Source organism: Bombyx mandarina, chromosome 17, assembly GCF_030267445.1.
Source record: "Bombyx mandarina strain Sakado chromosome 17, ASM3026744v2".
NCBI lineage: Eukaryota > Metazoa > Arthropoda > Insecta > Lepidoptera > Bombycidae > Bombyx > Bombyx mandarina.
In genome coordinates, this window is record NC_143223.1 from 1,849,931 (window position 1) to 1,863,179 (window position 13,249).

General features: G+C 39.2%; 1 protein-coding gene across 3 annotated transcripts in view; it reads left to right on the forward strand.

The window, feature by feature from the left end:
- The window catches only part of mwh (multiple wing hairs), a 132,634-nt gene that overhangs the window by 110,752 nt on the left and 8,633 nt on the right, over positions 1 to 13,249 (forward strand). For all 3 annotated transcript variants that reach the window (XM_089734075.1, XM_028172238.2, XM_089734076.1), the window contains 2 exons: positions 6,832 to 6,989; positions 8,702 to 8,806. In XM_089734075.1, coding sequence (XP_089590201.1) covers positions 6,832 to 6,989; positions 8,702 to 8,806 — 263 coding nt within the window. The remainder of the gene's footprint in view (positions 1 to 6,831; positions 6,990 to 8,701; positions 8,807 to 13,249) is intronic.

Consider the following 13,249-nt stretch of genomic DNA (forward strand, 5'->3'; position numbering starts at 1 on the left):
TTAATAATCTTTACGGTTATTTCTACAAAGGCTTTCGTATTAACATCAACCGTACGTTAAACATTCTCAACTTTCACTGCTCCTGAATTTATTTATTACAACATAAATGAAATAAGTTAAATGATTACAACGGAACCGCTAAGTACGTCCGCGGCTCGATAAAATCGGGAGATGAAATGCAATTTACTGTCATATAAAATCTTTAGACGATACAAGTTACAGGCAACAGCGGGAGACTAAATCCGACGTCGGCTTATGAGCACAATTACGTTACAACGTCAAACAGTCCATCACTAAATAGTGAAGGTGTCGCGGTTAGAAACATCAAGCGAATAACATGCTCGTTGTATACATACATAATATGTGTTGAGCGATGTGAGATGAAATTTTTTAAATTCTAACATGTTGTCGCAATTGAGGTCCACAAGGAATCCTGCACTCTTTCCACGAATCAGACATAAATTTCAAGCCTCAAAGATAGGACAGCCCTAAAATGCAATTGAGAGTACTGACATCCCAAGCAATAGTTTATTTATATGCAGACCTCTTGACGTCCACGCTATAAACAATCAATCACTAACAGGCTGCCAAAACTTAAATACAATTCATGTAATTTGGATACGCTACAAATATCAAAGTATAAATCTTTAAAAACTCTAAAAACTCTGATATGTAGATACTATAATTATGCCTATATATGTAAAAAAAAATTTTTTTAAATAAACGCAAAATCCTCGTACTTGGGCCGCGTTCATTAAAGGCGACTTCACACCACGCGCAGCCGTTGCACTGCGTACATCGCGTGCCATCCCGTTCGTTGACCTCGAAAAAATATATTGCGATCGGACACTTGCTTTCTTACATTAATTAATTGAATAATCTGGACGTTCGTTTATATCCATCGTTTTAATGAAGTAACGTCGTTCACATAACTCTTATTGCGTTTCTCAACAGTTAACATTGTACTTTCGCGAACAAAAACGCATTTGCGTTTTTTTAACGCTTACAATATTCATAAGACTAGAGCATCTTTGAATAAATCAAACCATTTCGAATTCATTAAGGCAGTTACTACTCCTTGCGTCGATAATCCTCAATGCTGAGGGTCGTGGCCTCGTGAGGCTTATTGGGAAAATAAACATGCTAGGGGTTGTGCGTCCTTTTCTATGGTAGTGATTTTGGAAGAGATTTAGTTTGAGGCCACTTAAGCCTTATTTGGGTCCAGCTAATTAACCGCCGCCCGACATTCGGCGTGGACTGTTTTCAGGTCAAACTCTAACTCAACCCTCCTCGTTCCTCATCCGGGCTTGGGACCGGCATTGACAGAGTAAAGCAGCTAAGGGTTCATTATTCGAGTCTGTAACTGTGTGCCCCAGACTTTTATGTACTGAGCGAAAGAGGATTTGCGAGAGAAGAGTAACAGAGATAACTTGTAAAGATATAGCTTAGAAGAACTTATGCTTGCTACCAAGGTGAGACAACTTGGGCTAATAATTTCTGCTTGTCCGTCTTCCGTCATACATTTTATCTTGCTAAGCACTGTCTTAGGTAATATCATGAATATTGGCGGGTATGCTGTATTCTAAATTCAAATGGTTTGGCACTGTGGATTTGCCAATATCAAAAAATTTACGATTTGTATTCACGCTATGAATAAAACAAAAGAATAAGGTCGTTAACACTAATTTACCATTTAGTTAAAATATGATAAAATTCATTTGAAGCTTATGTTATCGTCCGATTCATATCACTTATAAAACTGCGCTTTAATTAATTTAATAGATTCGAGTTTATATCATTCATCTCTCCGGCACGACTAATTGGCTGTTTAAAATCTTATCTTAGAATCAACAGCCCATTCAGTAGTAAAAATTTCATACATAATCAAGTTATACGTAACGCATAATCCGGATGTGTTATGCAGAAAAGAGTCAATCAACTTGTACAATATTAAATGGACCTTTTAGGTAAGCTATATTACTTAGCACTTAATTGGAATTTCTTATTCAAATCACCGTTTTTGAAGATTGTAAACTCATTCATTAGATCATTCTAGGTATTTTTTTTTTTATTGCTTGGATGGGTAGACGAGCTCACAGCCCACCTGGTGTTAAGTGGTTACTGGAGCCCATAGACATCTACAACGTAGATGCGCCACCCACCTTGAGATATAATTTCTAAGGTCTCAAGTATAGTTACAACGGCTGCCCCACCCTTCAAACCGAAACGCATTACTGCTTCACGGCAGAAATAGGCAGGGTGGTGGTACCCATCCGCGCGGACTCACAAGAGGTCCTACCACCAGTAATTACGCAAATTATAATTTTGCGGGTTTCATTTTTATTACACGATGTTATTCCTTCACCGTTAGTACAAAATTTCCTCTGACTGTTCTATATTAATGCTATTAGATTTTCTTTATAGTTTAATCTTAAACTTTTTTTACATACATCCTTTTCGCCTAGTCGTGAACGACGGACCTAGTCGTGAAAAAGTTTTTTTTTTTTAATTCTTAATCCAATTAAGACAAGAACTATTAAGCTGTTTGAATCATTTCTGCATAACATCAAATTTAGTCGACGTTTCATCATTTCATTCGTTATCTTTTGTATGTGAATTTTCGTAGAAGTAAAATGAGAATTTTTGTCTTGTTAAATTTTTTTAATTCATGGCAATTTTGCAGCCTTTATTGTTTGTCTCGAATGAGATTCTGGTTAAGTGTTGGAATTTAATTTAAAATAAGCACAAGACAATGAGGTATTTTAATACGTAGCCAGTTTGTTTTTTCGAGACTCCGAGAATAATAATATTTTTTTTACTTATTCCTTAGATGGGTAGACGAGATCACAACCCACCTGGTGTTAAATAGTTACTGGAGTCCATAGACATCTATAACGTAAATTCGCCACCCACCTTGAGATATAAGTTCTAAGGTCTCAAGTATAGCTACAATATAGTTACACCGGCTTTGCGTTGCCCGGTCGTGGTCGGATAAGAATAACCCTCCAAAACGTTCGTGACCAAGAAAACTGTCCGAAAACATTCGCGATAGTAAAATGAAAAATAACAAATGGGAGCTTAGAGCGTAGTTTGGTTTTAATCACACCATGGTATGTGGTAATGAAATCGTCTTGCTTCAACCTTGAAATTCAAGAAACCAAAACATAATTCCCGTGACTTAATCGATTTATTATTGATCCTAGTCTAAATCATTTGTTTTCTTAAATTAAACCAAAAACAAACTTTCTCTGTGTCTCTGTGTAACGTCTATTGTGGATAGCAATAGTCGCGTGAACCAGAGCACTAATCATAGGGCGGGGTCCATATGCGAGCGTGCATTTAACGTTATTATTATCTTTCGTCAATCTTCTATGATGATGTAACTGTAAATAGACCGTGTCTGAAGATTATAGAGTTAGATTTTATTTGTTATATCAAAATTGAGTAATTCAAGTTACGTAGAAAGCACTAAATTGGATACGAAGATTGTTATTCTTATTCGAAGTCATACTTGAGCTATCTGTGATTTCTTTTCTACGTAGTAGTTTTGTATTAGTCGTGGCTCGAAACTCGTGTTCTTTGGTGGCGGGAGATATCCGACTTGATATAAATTCGTGAATAGTTTGTGATTTCGGGATCCGTGCAAATAGAACAAGACACATTGAGGTGGTTAGAAGTTTTTTTTTTTTTGGTCTTTTGCTTCGAACGGATGAATGAGTTCACGGCCCACATGACTAATGATATGGTATTCCAACGCTTTACTGCTTCGTGGCAGAAATGGGCGAAGTGATGGTAGCTGCTCGTGCGGGCTCACAAGATGCCTTACACCATCCCGCCTATTTCCGCCGTGAAGCAGTAATGTGTTTCGGTTCGAAGGGTGGGGTAGCCGTTGTAACTATACTGAGACCTTAGAACTTATATCTCAAGGTGGGTGGCGCATTTACATTGTAGATGTCTATGAGCTCCAGTAACCACTTAACACCAGGTGGGCTGCGAGCTCGTCCACCCATCTAAGCAATAAAAAAAAGCTAGTAATGAAGCAATTTATAAAATTGACCAATTTTGTTTTTTCTTATTACACGATGTTTTTAATTTATTATATTTGATTAGCAAAATTGGTACTTGCCTACTGGCTTCGAACACGAGCTTAGTGGTATCGCCCTGTACTAATACACCGGGCGTATTATCCTTCAGGCCACGATGCCCATAATCTATTCGTCTACTCATCCGAAAATATATCTTGTACGAACGAATTACCGTCCAAAATGATATACTTAATTTTTACAAAATTATTCATTCATTAAAATTTTTTTATAGCATCATTGTTATGTGCACTTGAATCGTTATATGCGCTTATGTGCGAATTGTTATATTCTTTTAATTATTATTCGGAATACCAACATAGCTTAGTAAACAGACCATTGTAAAATAGTTTACAAAGTACACATAAATTGCGTATTTAAGAGTCATGTTGGAATTATAAGTACGCTCTTTTTTTAGACTTTGGCCATTGAAACTCTGAAAAGTTGATGACAGATTTAATTCAATGGAAGCAACTATATTTAATTGAATATAGTAGCGTTTCGGATGTGCTTAAAAACTTTGACTATGTTTTGGTATTCAATCGTCTATGTATGTGTATACGTAAAATCCGTTTCCAACTTCTTCTTTTTTTCCTACCTAAGCTGATAAGCCTTAGGGGCTGTTTCAGCGTAACCGTGGCTAGTAGGTGAGCTTCACGGGGCTCAAACCTGATGACTTCCAACTTACAACCGCTTTACAATATCTTGTCTATTAATTATTTTCTCGAAACTATAATCATGGTAGGTTGAGTGTTTTTAATACGCTTTTATTAGCTTCATACGTATGTTAGTATGTAAACGGAATATTTGAATATCATTTTGACCGCCTTCAAAACGTCGGATTTACTTGAGATTTTGCATACTTATCAAGGACCATTGACAATTGAATATTTTAAACAGTTTGATCCGTTATCCTTACTAGCATAATTAGGATTAGCGATTTTTTGTTTTCGAGACCCGGAGTGTTTGCGTCAAGACCAAGAAGGGAATCAGGCGCGCCGATCACCTATTTCTCGGATAAGCTACCCACTGATTCAAATGAAAAATTGAAAAATGTATTATAGTTTAAAAAAATATGCATGGTATCAATAGTTATAAATATTTTGATAATATCCTGAAAAGCACCCCACGCTTTTTTACAATAAAATATTTTTTTCTTACACTATTTTTAATTCAAATTTATTAAAATTTATTTTCAATTTTTTAGTTGGATTTTCTATAAATGCGTATTTTATTTTAATTTATTGTTTTCAACTATTTTTTATCATTGCTCAAATAGATTTAGTGCTCTACAAGTTAAGGTAATCACTACTTTCAAATCGAATCCGAACAAGCATTTATTATGGATTCTAATTTAGAGAACCAGGAGACTTCACACTCGAAGTTACAAATAATATGACAGTGAATTTCAAGGACCAGGCAACTAACTATGCTCTCATTCGTCGAACGCACACATCAAACCATACAAAATGAATTAATTCACGCTTCAATTGGCACCGCGCGCTGTTAATTAGAAGTACGTGTCGTGAGAGTCATAACCGTTGCATTGAATTGTATTTTTACACGAATAAGCTCCATTACAAATGCGTTTGGCATTCACTTGACTTTGTATTGTGTATTTGTAGCCGCTGTGTGATACTTTCTGTGAGATCTCATTGAGGATACCAATGTCGTTATCGTACCAATAACGAACCACAAGAACTAGAATAAGGTTATGAAAAGATATGCTGTTAGAATGATTAATGAATGATTTGTAATAAAATTGTATTTTTATTGAATGTTTTTTTCTTTTTTTAAACAATTACGCCACGTTAACTGGTCCCGTGATAAGTTCGTAAAGAACTTGTGTTACAGGTACCAGATAACGGAAATAAATGTAAGATTTTTTTATTATACACATACATATATTTAATATACATCCATAACCCTGGCAAAAACATTTATATTTACCATACAAATATCTTCCCTTGGCGGGATTCGAACTACTACTCCAAACATCTAATCCAAAACTTTAAAATTATCTAGTGCTAATGCTTAGCCAAATTATGCAGATAAAGGCTTTGTAGAAGCTAACTCCGAAATTAGCACACAACGATATTCGCCATTCGAAAAGCTCATACGTCAACTGAAGTAATTAGGAGATGCAAGTCGCACATTTTGTATAAAAGAGGTTTATTTACCACAAATAATACGTGAACGCAATCGACTGAGAAGAATAAGAATTGACTTCTTAAACAATAAGCAAACGAACCAGACTGCTGTAGGCTTAAAGGCTCTTTAAGTAGTTACTCTTTCTTCCAAAAACCAAAAAAAAAAAAAAAAGGTGGGTGGCCACCTGGAGATATAAGTTCTAAGGTCTCAGTATAGTTACAACGGCTGCCGCACCCTTCAAACCGAAACGCATTACTGCTTCGCGGTAGAAATAGGCAGAGTGGTGGTACCAACCCGTGCGGACTCACAATAGGTCTTATCACCAGTAATTACGCAAATTATAATTTTGAGAGTTTGATTTTTATTACACGATGTTATTGCTTCACCGTGGAAGTCAATCGTGAACATTACTTAAGTACGTATTTTATTAAGAAAATTGGTACCCGCCAGCGGGATTCGAACACCGGTGCAACGCTACATACCGCTACACACCGGACGTCTTATCCTTTAGGCCACGACGACTTCAAATTTCCGTCGTTTCGAATATTTTACAGTTTTCCTGGTCACGTTTGCAGTTTTTAACTTTACATTTTTTTAGGATAAGCAGAGGCCACCGGTGTACAATCCTGAGGACTACGCGACCTCACTGAAGAAATGGGGCAAGAAGGCCGGCGCCGCGTCGCTCTATGAAGTCGACGCTACACAGGAGATGAATAAATCCAGAACTCTACCGAACCCGAACAGAAAAGACTTCAGGTAACTGATTGGACATATCCTTAATTAGGGTAATTTAAGGCTTTGAGATAAAGAGAAAGAAGAAGGTTCGATGTTTTTTTTTATTGCTTAGATGGGTGGACGAGCTCACAGCCTACCTAGTGTTAAGTGGTTACTAGAGCCCAAAGACATCCACAACGTAAATGCGCCACCCACCTTGAGATATAAGTTTTAAGGTCGGCTAAGTTACAACGGCTGCCCCACCCTTCAAACCGACACGCATTAATGCTTCACGGCAGAAATAGGCAGGGTGGTGGTACCTACCCGCGCGGACTCACAAGAGGTCCTATCACCAGTAATTACGCAAATTATAATTTTGCGGGTTTGATTTTTATTACACGATGTTATTCCTTCACCGTGGAAGTCGATCGAGAACATTTGTTGAATACATATTTAATTAGAAAAATTGGTACCCGCCTGCGGGATTCGGAACCCGGTGCTTTTTTTTTCCTACCTAAGCTGGTAGCCTTGTGAGGCTATTCCAGCGTAACCTTAACTCAAACCTGACGACGTTGCTAACACGAACCCTAGCAAGAGCCGTGCTTCGCAGAATCTACCACCGGATCGGAAACGCGACCCACTGAGTAGATTCGGCGAGAAACTCAGTGGGCTGTGTCTGAGAGTTAATTTACTCGTCGAGCCCTTCGTCGCAAGCGACGGGTTCGACGGGAACGGTGACCGGTGCTTGAAGTACCTAGAAGCACCGTTAGTGGATCGGGAGGATCCGAGATGACGTGTTTTGGGCGACGTCGACTACTTTCCATTCTTTCCGCAGGATCGGGAATGTAGTTACCGGCGGCCACGATGAGATGGTTCTCGTGTCGTGCCGCTTTATCGAAGTGGCGCATCGACGCCGACTGTAGATACTTACTGATGGACTCTAAGTCGAGGTCGTCGTGGAGGTCGACGTTCCTGACGAACCACGGGGCTCCGACGGCTATCCTGCAAAAACGGGATTGAATGATTTGGAATGATTTTAAGTGAGTGCGGGCCGCGTGAGCGAACACTACACTTGCATAGGTCATGACGGGGCGTATGCGAGTTTTGTAGAGTGTCACCTTATTTCTAAGGGACATTTTACTTCGCCTGCATATCATCGGGTAGAGACGTCCTAAAATGAAGGCGGCACGGTCGCGTACCGTCTTTATATGGGGGCGGAATGTCATCCTTCTGTCGAGGGTGACGTCTAAATATTTGACCTTCGGGGCCCACGGTATGGGCTGGTCGTACATCGTGATTGGGTGAATGGCGGAGGCGGAGGTGTCGACGCGCCTAGTCGGGAGAGGGATGCTCAACGTAGTGTTCGGAGGGCGACCCCTTTTGAAGAGCACCGCTGTGCTTTTCGTGGGGTTGATGTCGATACCCCGGTGCATCGCTACATATGAATGCACTGGACGTCTTATCTTTTGGGCCACGACGACTTCTATGTTAAGGTTTTAATCGTTTCGCGTCTTTATACCACACAATTGAGGCTTTGATCGCATGTCTCTGGGAGTGTGGTGGAATTAACTCTAAGCCGTACCCAATAAATACGGCATACTTAATTCCAATTAATCAATATAAGAGTTACATTAGAGAGAATAAAAGGAAAGATCTAAATAATAATAAATAAATACTTCGGGTCTCATATATATATATATATATATGTAATATAAGTATGTACGTGACTTAATAAGTGTTATTTTTATTTACAGAAACCCAAGCATGAGTCTGGGCGAGGAAATGAGCTTACGCCAATTCGGGTCCCCGAGCGAGTTACTAGTGAAACTACGCGCCGATCTGAGACTTTCCTTCCCAAGGTAAACGTTGATAGCGATTTAAAACACGATTTCCATATAAAATTACCCACTATAAATCGTTAAGCCGTTCATAAAATATCATTGAAGTAGTGTGGCGCAAGTTATGAGCGGACAAAACGAATTCTAAAGTAGAATAATTTATAGTAATTTTAAGAAAAATCTTATACCTTTAAACGAGCAATTCTTGTATATTAATATATAATTATATAATCTGAATCTCGGTAACGGCTCCAACGATTTTCATAAAATTTAGTATACAGGGGATTTCGGGGGCGATAAATCGATCTAACTACGATTTATTTTCAGAAAATGTTGTTTTATTCGTTTTTCCAATAATCAACTCTTCCCGACATCTATTGGCGAATAATAATACTATTTTTTCTTAATTGAGGGCAACTAATCGCTTTAAAGACACAACAACATGGCGTTATCAAAAAAAAAAACGAGCAAAGCTCGGTCATCGTCTAGTCTTTATTTGCATTGAAAACTCATTTGTTGAGAACTTGTATATTAAGAATTGTCATGTTAATAACAGAATAATGATATAGGGTACACAGTAAATGTTTGAGAGTAACTTAAATTAAAAGAATATTATACGCTTTAAAAAAAAATTATTGCCCATGTAGGCAGGCGAGCATATGGTCCACCTAATGGTGAGCGGTTACCGTCGCCCATGGACTTCAGCAATGCCATGGGCAAAACCAAGCCGCTGTCTACCGTTAAGCACTCTCCACAAGCCTCGTTTGAAGAAGGACACAACTTTAAATGTCACTTCTTTGATTACGAAGTATCACATTATTGATTGCCTTGTACTATAAAAAAAAAAATATATACAAAGGTAGCCCAGTGGAAATATTAGTAGGGATGTCACTGGTATTTTACTAAAAGATGGTTTCAGAAAATAATATTATATACTAAGATTGGTAAAACTCACTCCGTGATAAACGAACGCCACGGAAAATTTAAGTAAAACTAAAAAAGTGTCGTGTAATTGCTCCAGTGGTTGTCTCCCCTCTCACGGTTGAGCTTCTTAGAAATTTACATTATTGAACCGCTTTTTTTTTCCTACCTATGCTGATAGCCTTGAGAGGCTATTTCAGCTTCACCCTAACGTGTGTAGGTGAGCTCACGGGGCTCAAACCGGAGTGTTGCTAACACTGATCCTAGCAAGAGCAGTGCTTCGCAGAATCTATCACCGGATCGGAAACGCGACCCACTGAGAAGATCTGGCGAGAAACTCAGTGGGCTGTGTCTGTGGGTTAATTCGCTCGTCGAGCCCTTCGTCGCAAGCGACGGGTTCGACGAGGACGGTGACCGGATGAACCGCTATGTAATTGGTTGTGAACCGGCCTAGTAAGAGTTGGTGGCGCCATCTAGCCGGTCTATGCTTATTCCTCCAGCCACAGAACGTTGGTCTGATCAGGGGTCTTTAGGTATACGATGGCAACGGAACATGAGTTTCACGTGAAACATATGGTCTTCTTTAGATTGTGTTCTGTTTCATCCGACGTTCGGACGCGAATTGATAAAGGACGATGACTTCTAAAAAAACGAACTCCGCTACTCCCGTCTACGAACCCCTCACATGACTGCTGTGAGAATTGCGACTTGACAACGCCTATTTCTATCGTGAAGCAGTAATGCGTTTCGGTTTGAAGGGTGGGACAGCCGTTGTAACTATACTGAGACCTTAGAACTTATATCTCAAGGTGGGTGGCGGCATTTAAGATGTAGATGTCTATGGGCTCCAGCAATCACTTAACACCAGGTGGGCTGTAAGCTCGTCCACCGATCTATTCAACAAAAAAAAAACGCGACTGAGGTTAGCACTGAGTTCTTCCTGGGTCTTCTCGGTTGGTACCGATTTCGACTTGGTGGTAGGTTCAACAAACCTCTGGTCTTGCCAGGGTTATTGTTAGCAAAGTCTACCAGTGAACTTGGCTAAAGGTATAGTAAGGCTAACATAACTCCTCTCGCTAGGCTGCTCTGACATTAAGCAGGAAAACAAATGTGGAATCTTTGTCGGCTGGGTTGCCAACACAATACGAATAAAAGGAAAAAAAAAACAAATTACGTTACTAAATAGTCGATAAAGCTTATGAATTGAACACCTCTGTTTCGCTTTCAACAATTTTGTAGACTATAGTAAGCCTCTAATAGCCTACCTGCCAAATATAGATGAAAATATTTTGTTCGATTTTATTAACGACATTAAAATTCTTCAATTACACAAAACTCAATAAACTCTTTAGTTGTCATTATTAGAGCGAATTCTTTTAACTTAAACATAAGAAAGATTAACTCAACTTTTTTCTGCTGTTACGCCGTATTGTAAGTGCGCACGGATAAGCACCAATACAATATCTATCATGCTGTCGCAAAACAATAATGAGTTCCGGTTTGAAGAGAACAGCCGTTGAGACTACGACCTCAGGCCTCAACGAGACGTTCAAGAGGACATTCAAGTTGTAATGCCCATGAGCTTGGTTCACCATTAAATACCAGGTCGTGAGTTTGCTCACCAATCTGAACTGATAATAGGTAGTGTGACCTGAGCACATCAAATTGAGACATTAAATCAACATAGCAGATTGGGATACACGAAGAGACAAGCTCGCCAAACTTCCAACGCTAAACATTTATCGAGACTTTTGTCATAGCATGAATACTGCTTTGTGACACTAAGAACAACAGAATTGATTTAAATAAACAAGACTATTTACATGAAATTTCAATCCGAATGATCAATACATATAATTTGTTTTTATGAGTGGACGAGCTCACAGCCCAGCTGGTGTTAAGTGGTTACTGGAGCCCATAGACATCTACAACGTAAACGCGCCACCCACCTTGAAATATAAGTTCTAAGATCTCAGTATGGCTACAACGGCCGCCCCACCCTTCAAACCGAAACGCGTTACTGCTTCACGGCCGAAATAGGCAGGGTGGTGGTACCTAGCCGTGCGGACTCACAAGAGGTCCTACCACCAGTAAAAAATTTGCATTTCCATTCCTAAAATCAGTCAAAATGTTACCCTAAATGTTTTCGTAGAAGCTATACGTTTGCGAAAAATGATAAAAAAGAAATTGCACATAAAAACCCTTATTACGGAGCTGTCGTCATTTCAACTTTGCAATTCGCGCGACTTTAACGCGGGCCACGACCACAAGAGGAAGCGGGAGCGAGTTACCATATTTCAAGTGTGCTTTCCTAGTCGAATGAACTGAAGCTTAAAACCTGCGGGTATATTTAAGCAGCTTATATAGACAGCGGCTTGGCTCTGCCCCTGGCATTGCTGAAGTCTACAGGCAACGGTCACCACTCACCATCAGGTGGGCCGTATGTTCTTCTGCCTACAAGGGCAATAAAAAATAATCAAAATCATTTAATTGTCATTGAGTATGCTTATTGAAAGTTTAAACGAATTCTTCCACCGGTCTCAAGAAATGATAATCCTGAACTGAACTAGCTCAATGGACTTCTCTGTTTTGTACATTATTGAAGTGAAACTTCTTTAGGTGCTTAGAGAGTAAAATTTAAATCGTGACAGATTCGTTTCGTTTCGGAGAGAAAAGATACAACTTTGAAGTCGTCGTGGCCTAAAGGATAAGACGTCCGGTGCATTCGTTGTTGCGATGCACCGGTGTTCGAATCCCGCAGGTGGGTACCAATTTTTCTAATGAAATACGTACTCAACAAATGTTCACGATTGATTTCCACGGTGAAGAAATAACATAATAAGCAGTGCCTTTGTACATAATTTTCCTATTACTCTGTACTGTGTCTTGTTTTTTGTGTGTACATAAATAAATAAATAAATAAAAAAAAAACATCGTGTAATGAAAATGAAACCCGCAAAATTATAATTTGCGTAATTACTGGTGGTAGGACCTCTTGTGAGTCCGCGCGGGTGGGTACCACCACCCTGCCTATTTCTGATTTCTGCCGTGAAGCAGTAATGCGTTTCGGTTTGAAGGGTGGGGCAGTCGTTGTAACTATACTTGAGAACTTAGAACTTATATCTCAAGGTGGTTGGCGCATTTACGTTGTGGATGTCTATGGGCTCCAGTAACCACTTTACACCAGGTGGGCTGAGAGCTCGTCCACCCATCTAAGCAATAAAAAAATAAAAAAAACTTAGGACGAGCGAGGGTGAGAAATTAGACAGAGCTTCTCACGAACCACTCGACCGTGAAGAGAGGGAGCAAACATCGTCGTTTCTCACACATTATTTACGGGGTCGGCCACTAGATGGCTTGTTATTCGTTTCTGATTGCTCCTGTATTGCAGTAACATATCAACTGTCTATATTTGTAATGAAGGATTAATTTTTTTTTTGGAACGAAGTTCCTTATCGCGCGTTGTGAAAGGGGGCTAGACGGAAAAAATTCTTACGAAAAGTTGTCACGACACTTTCTGGATCCGTCATTCTGACCAATCAA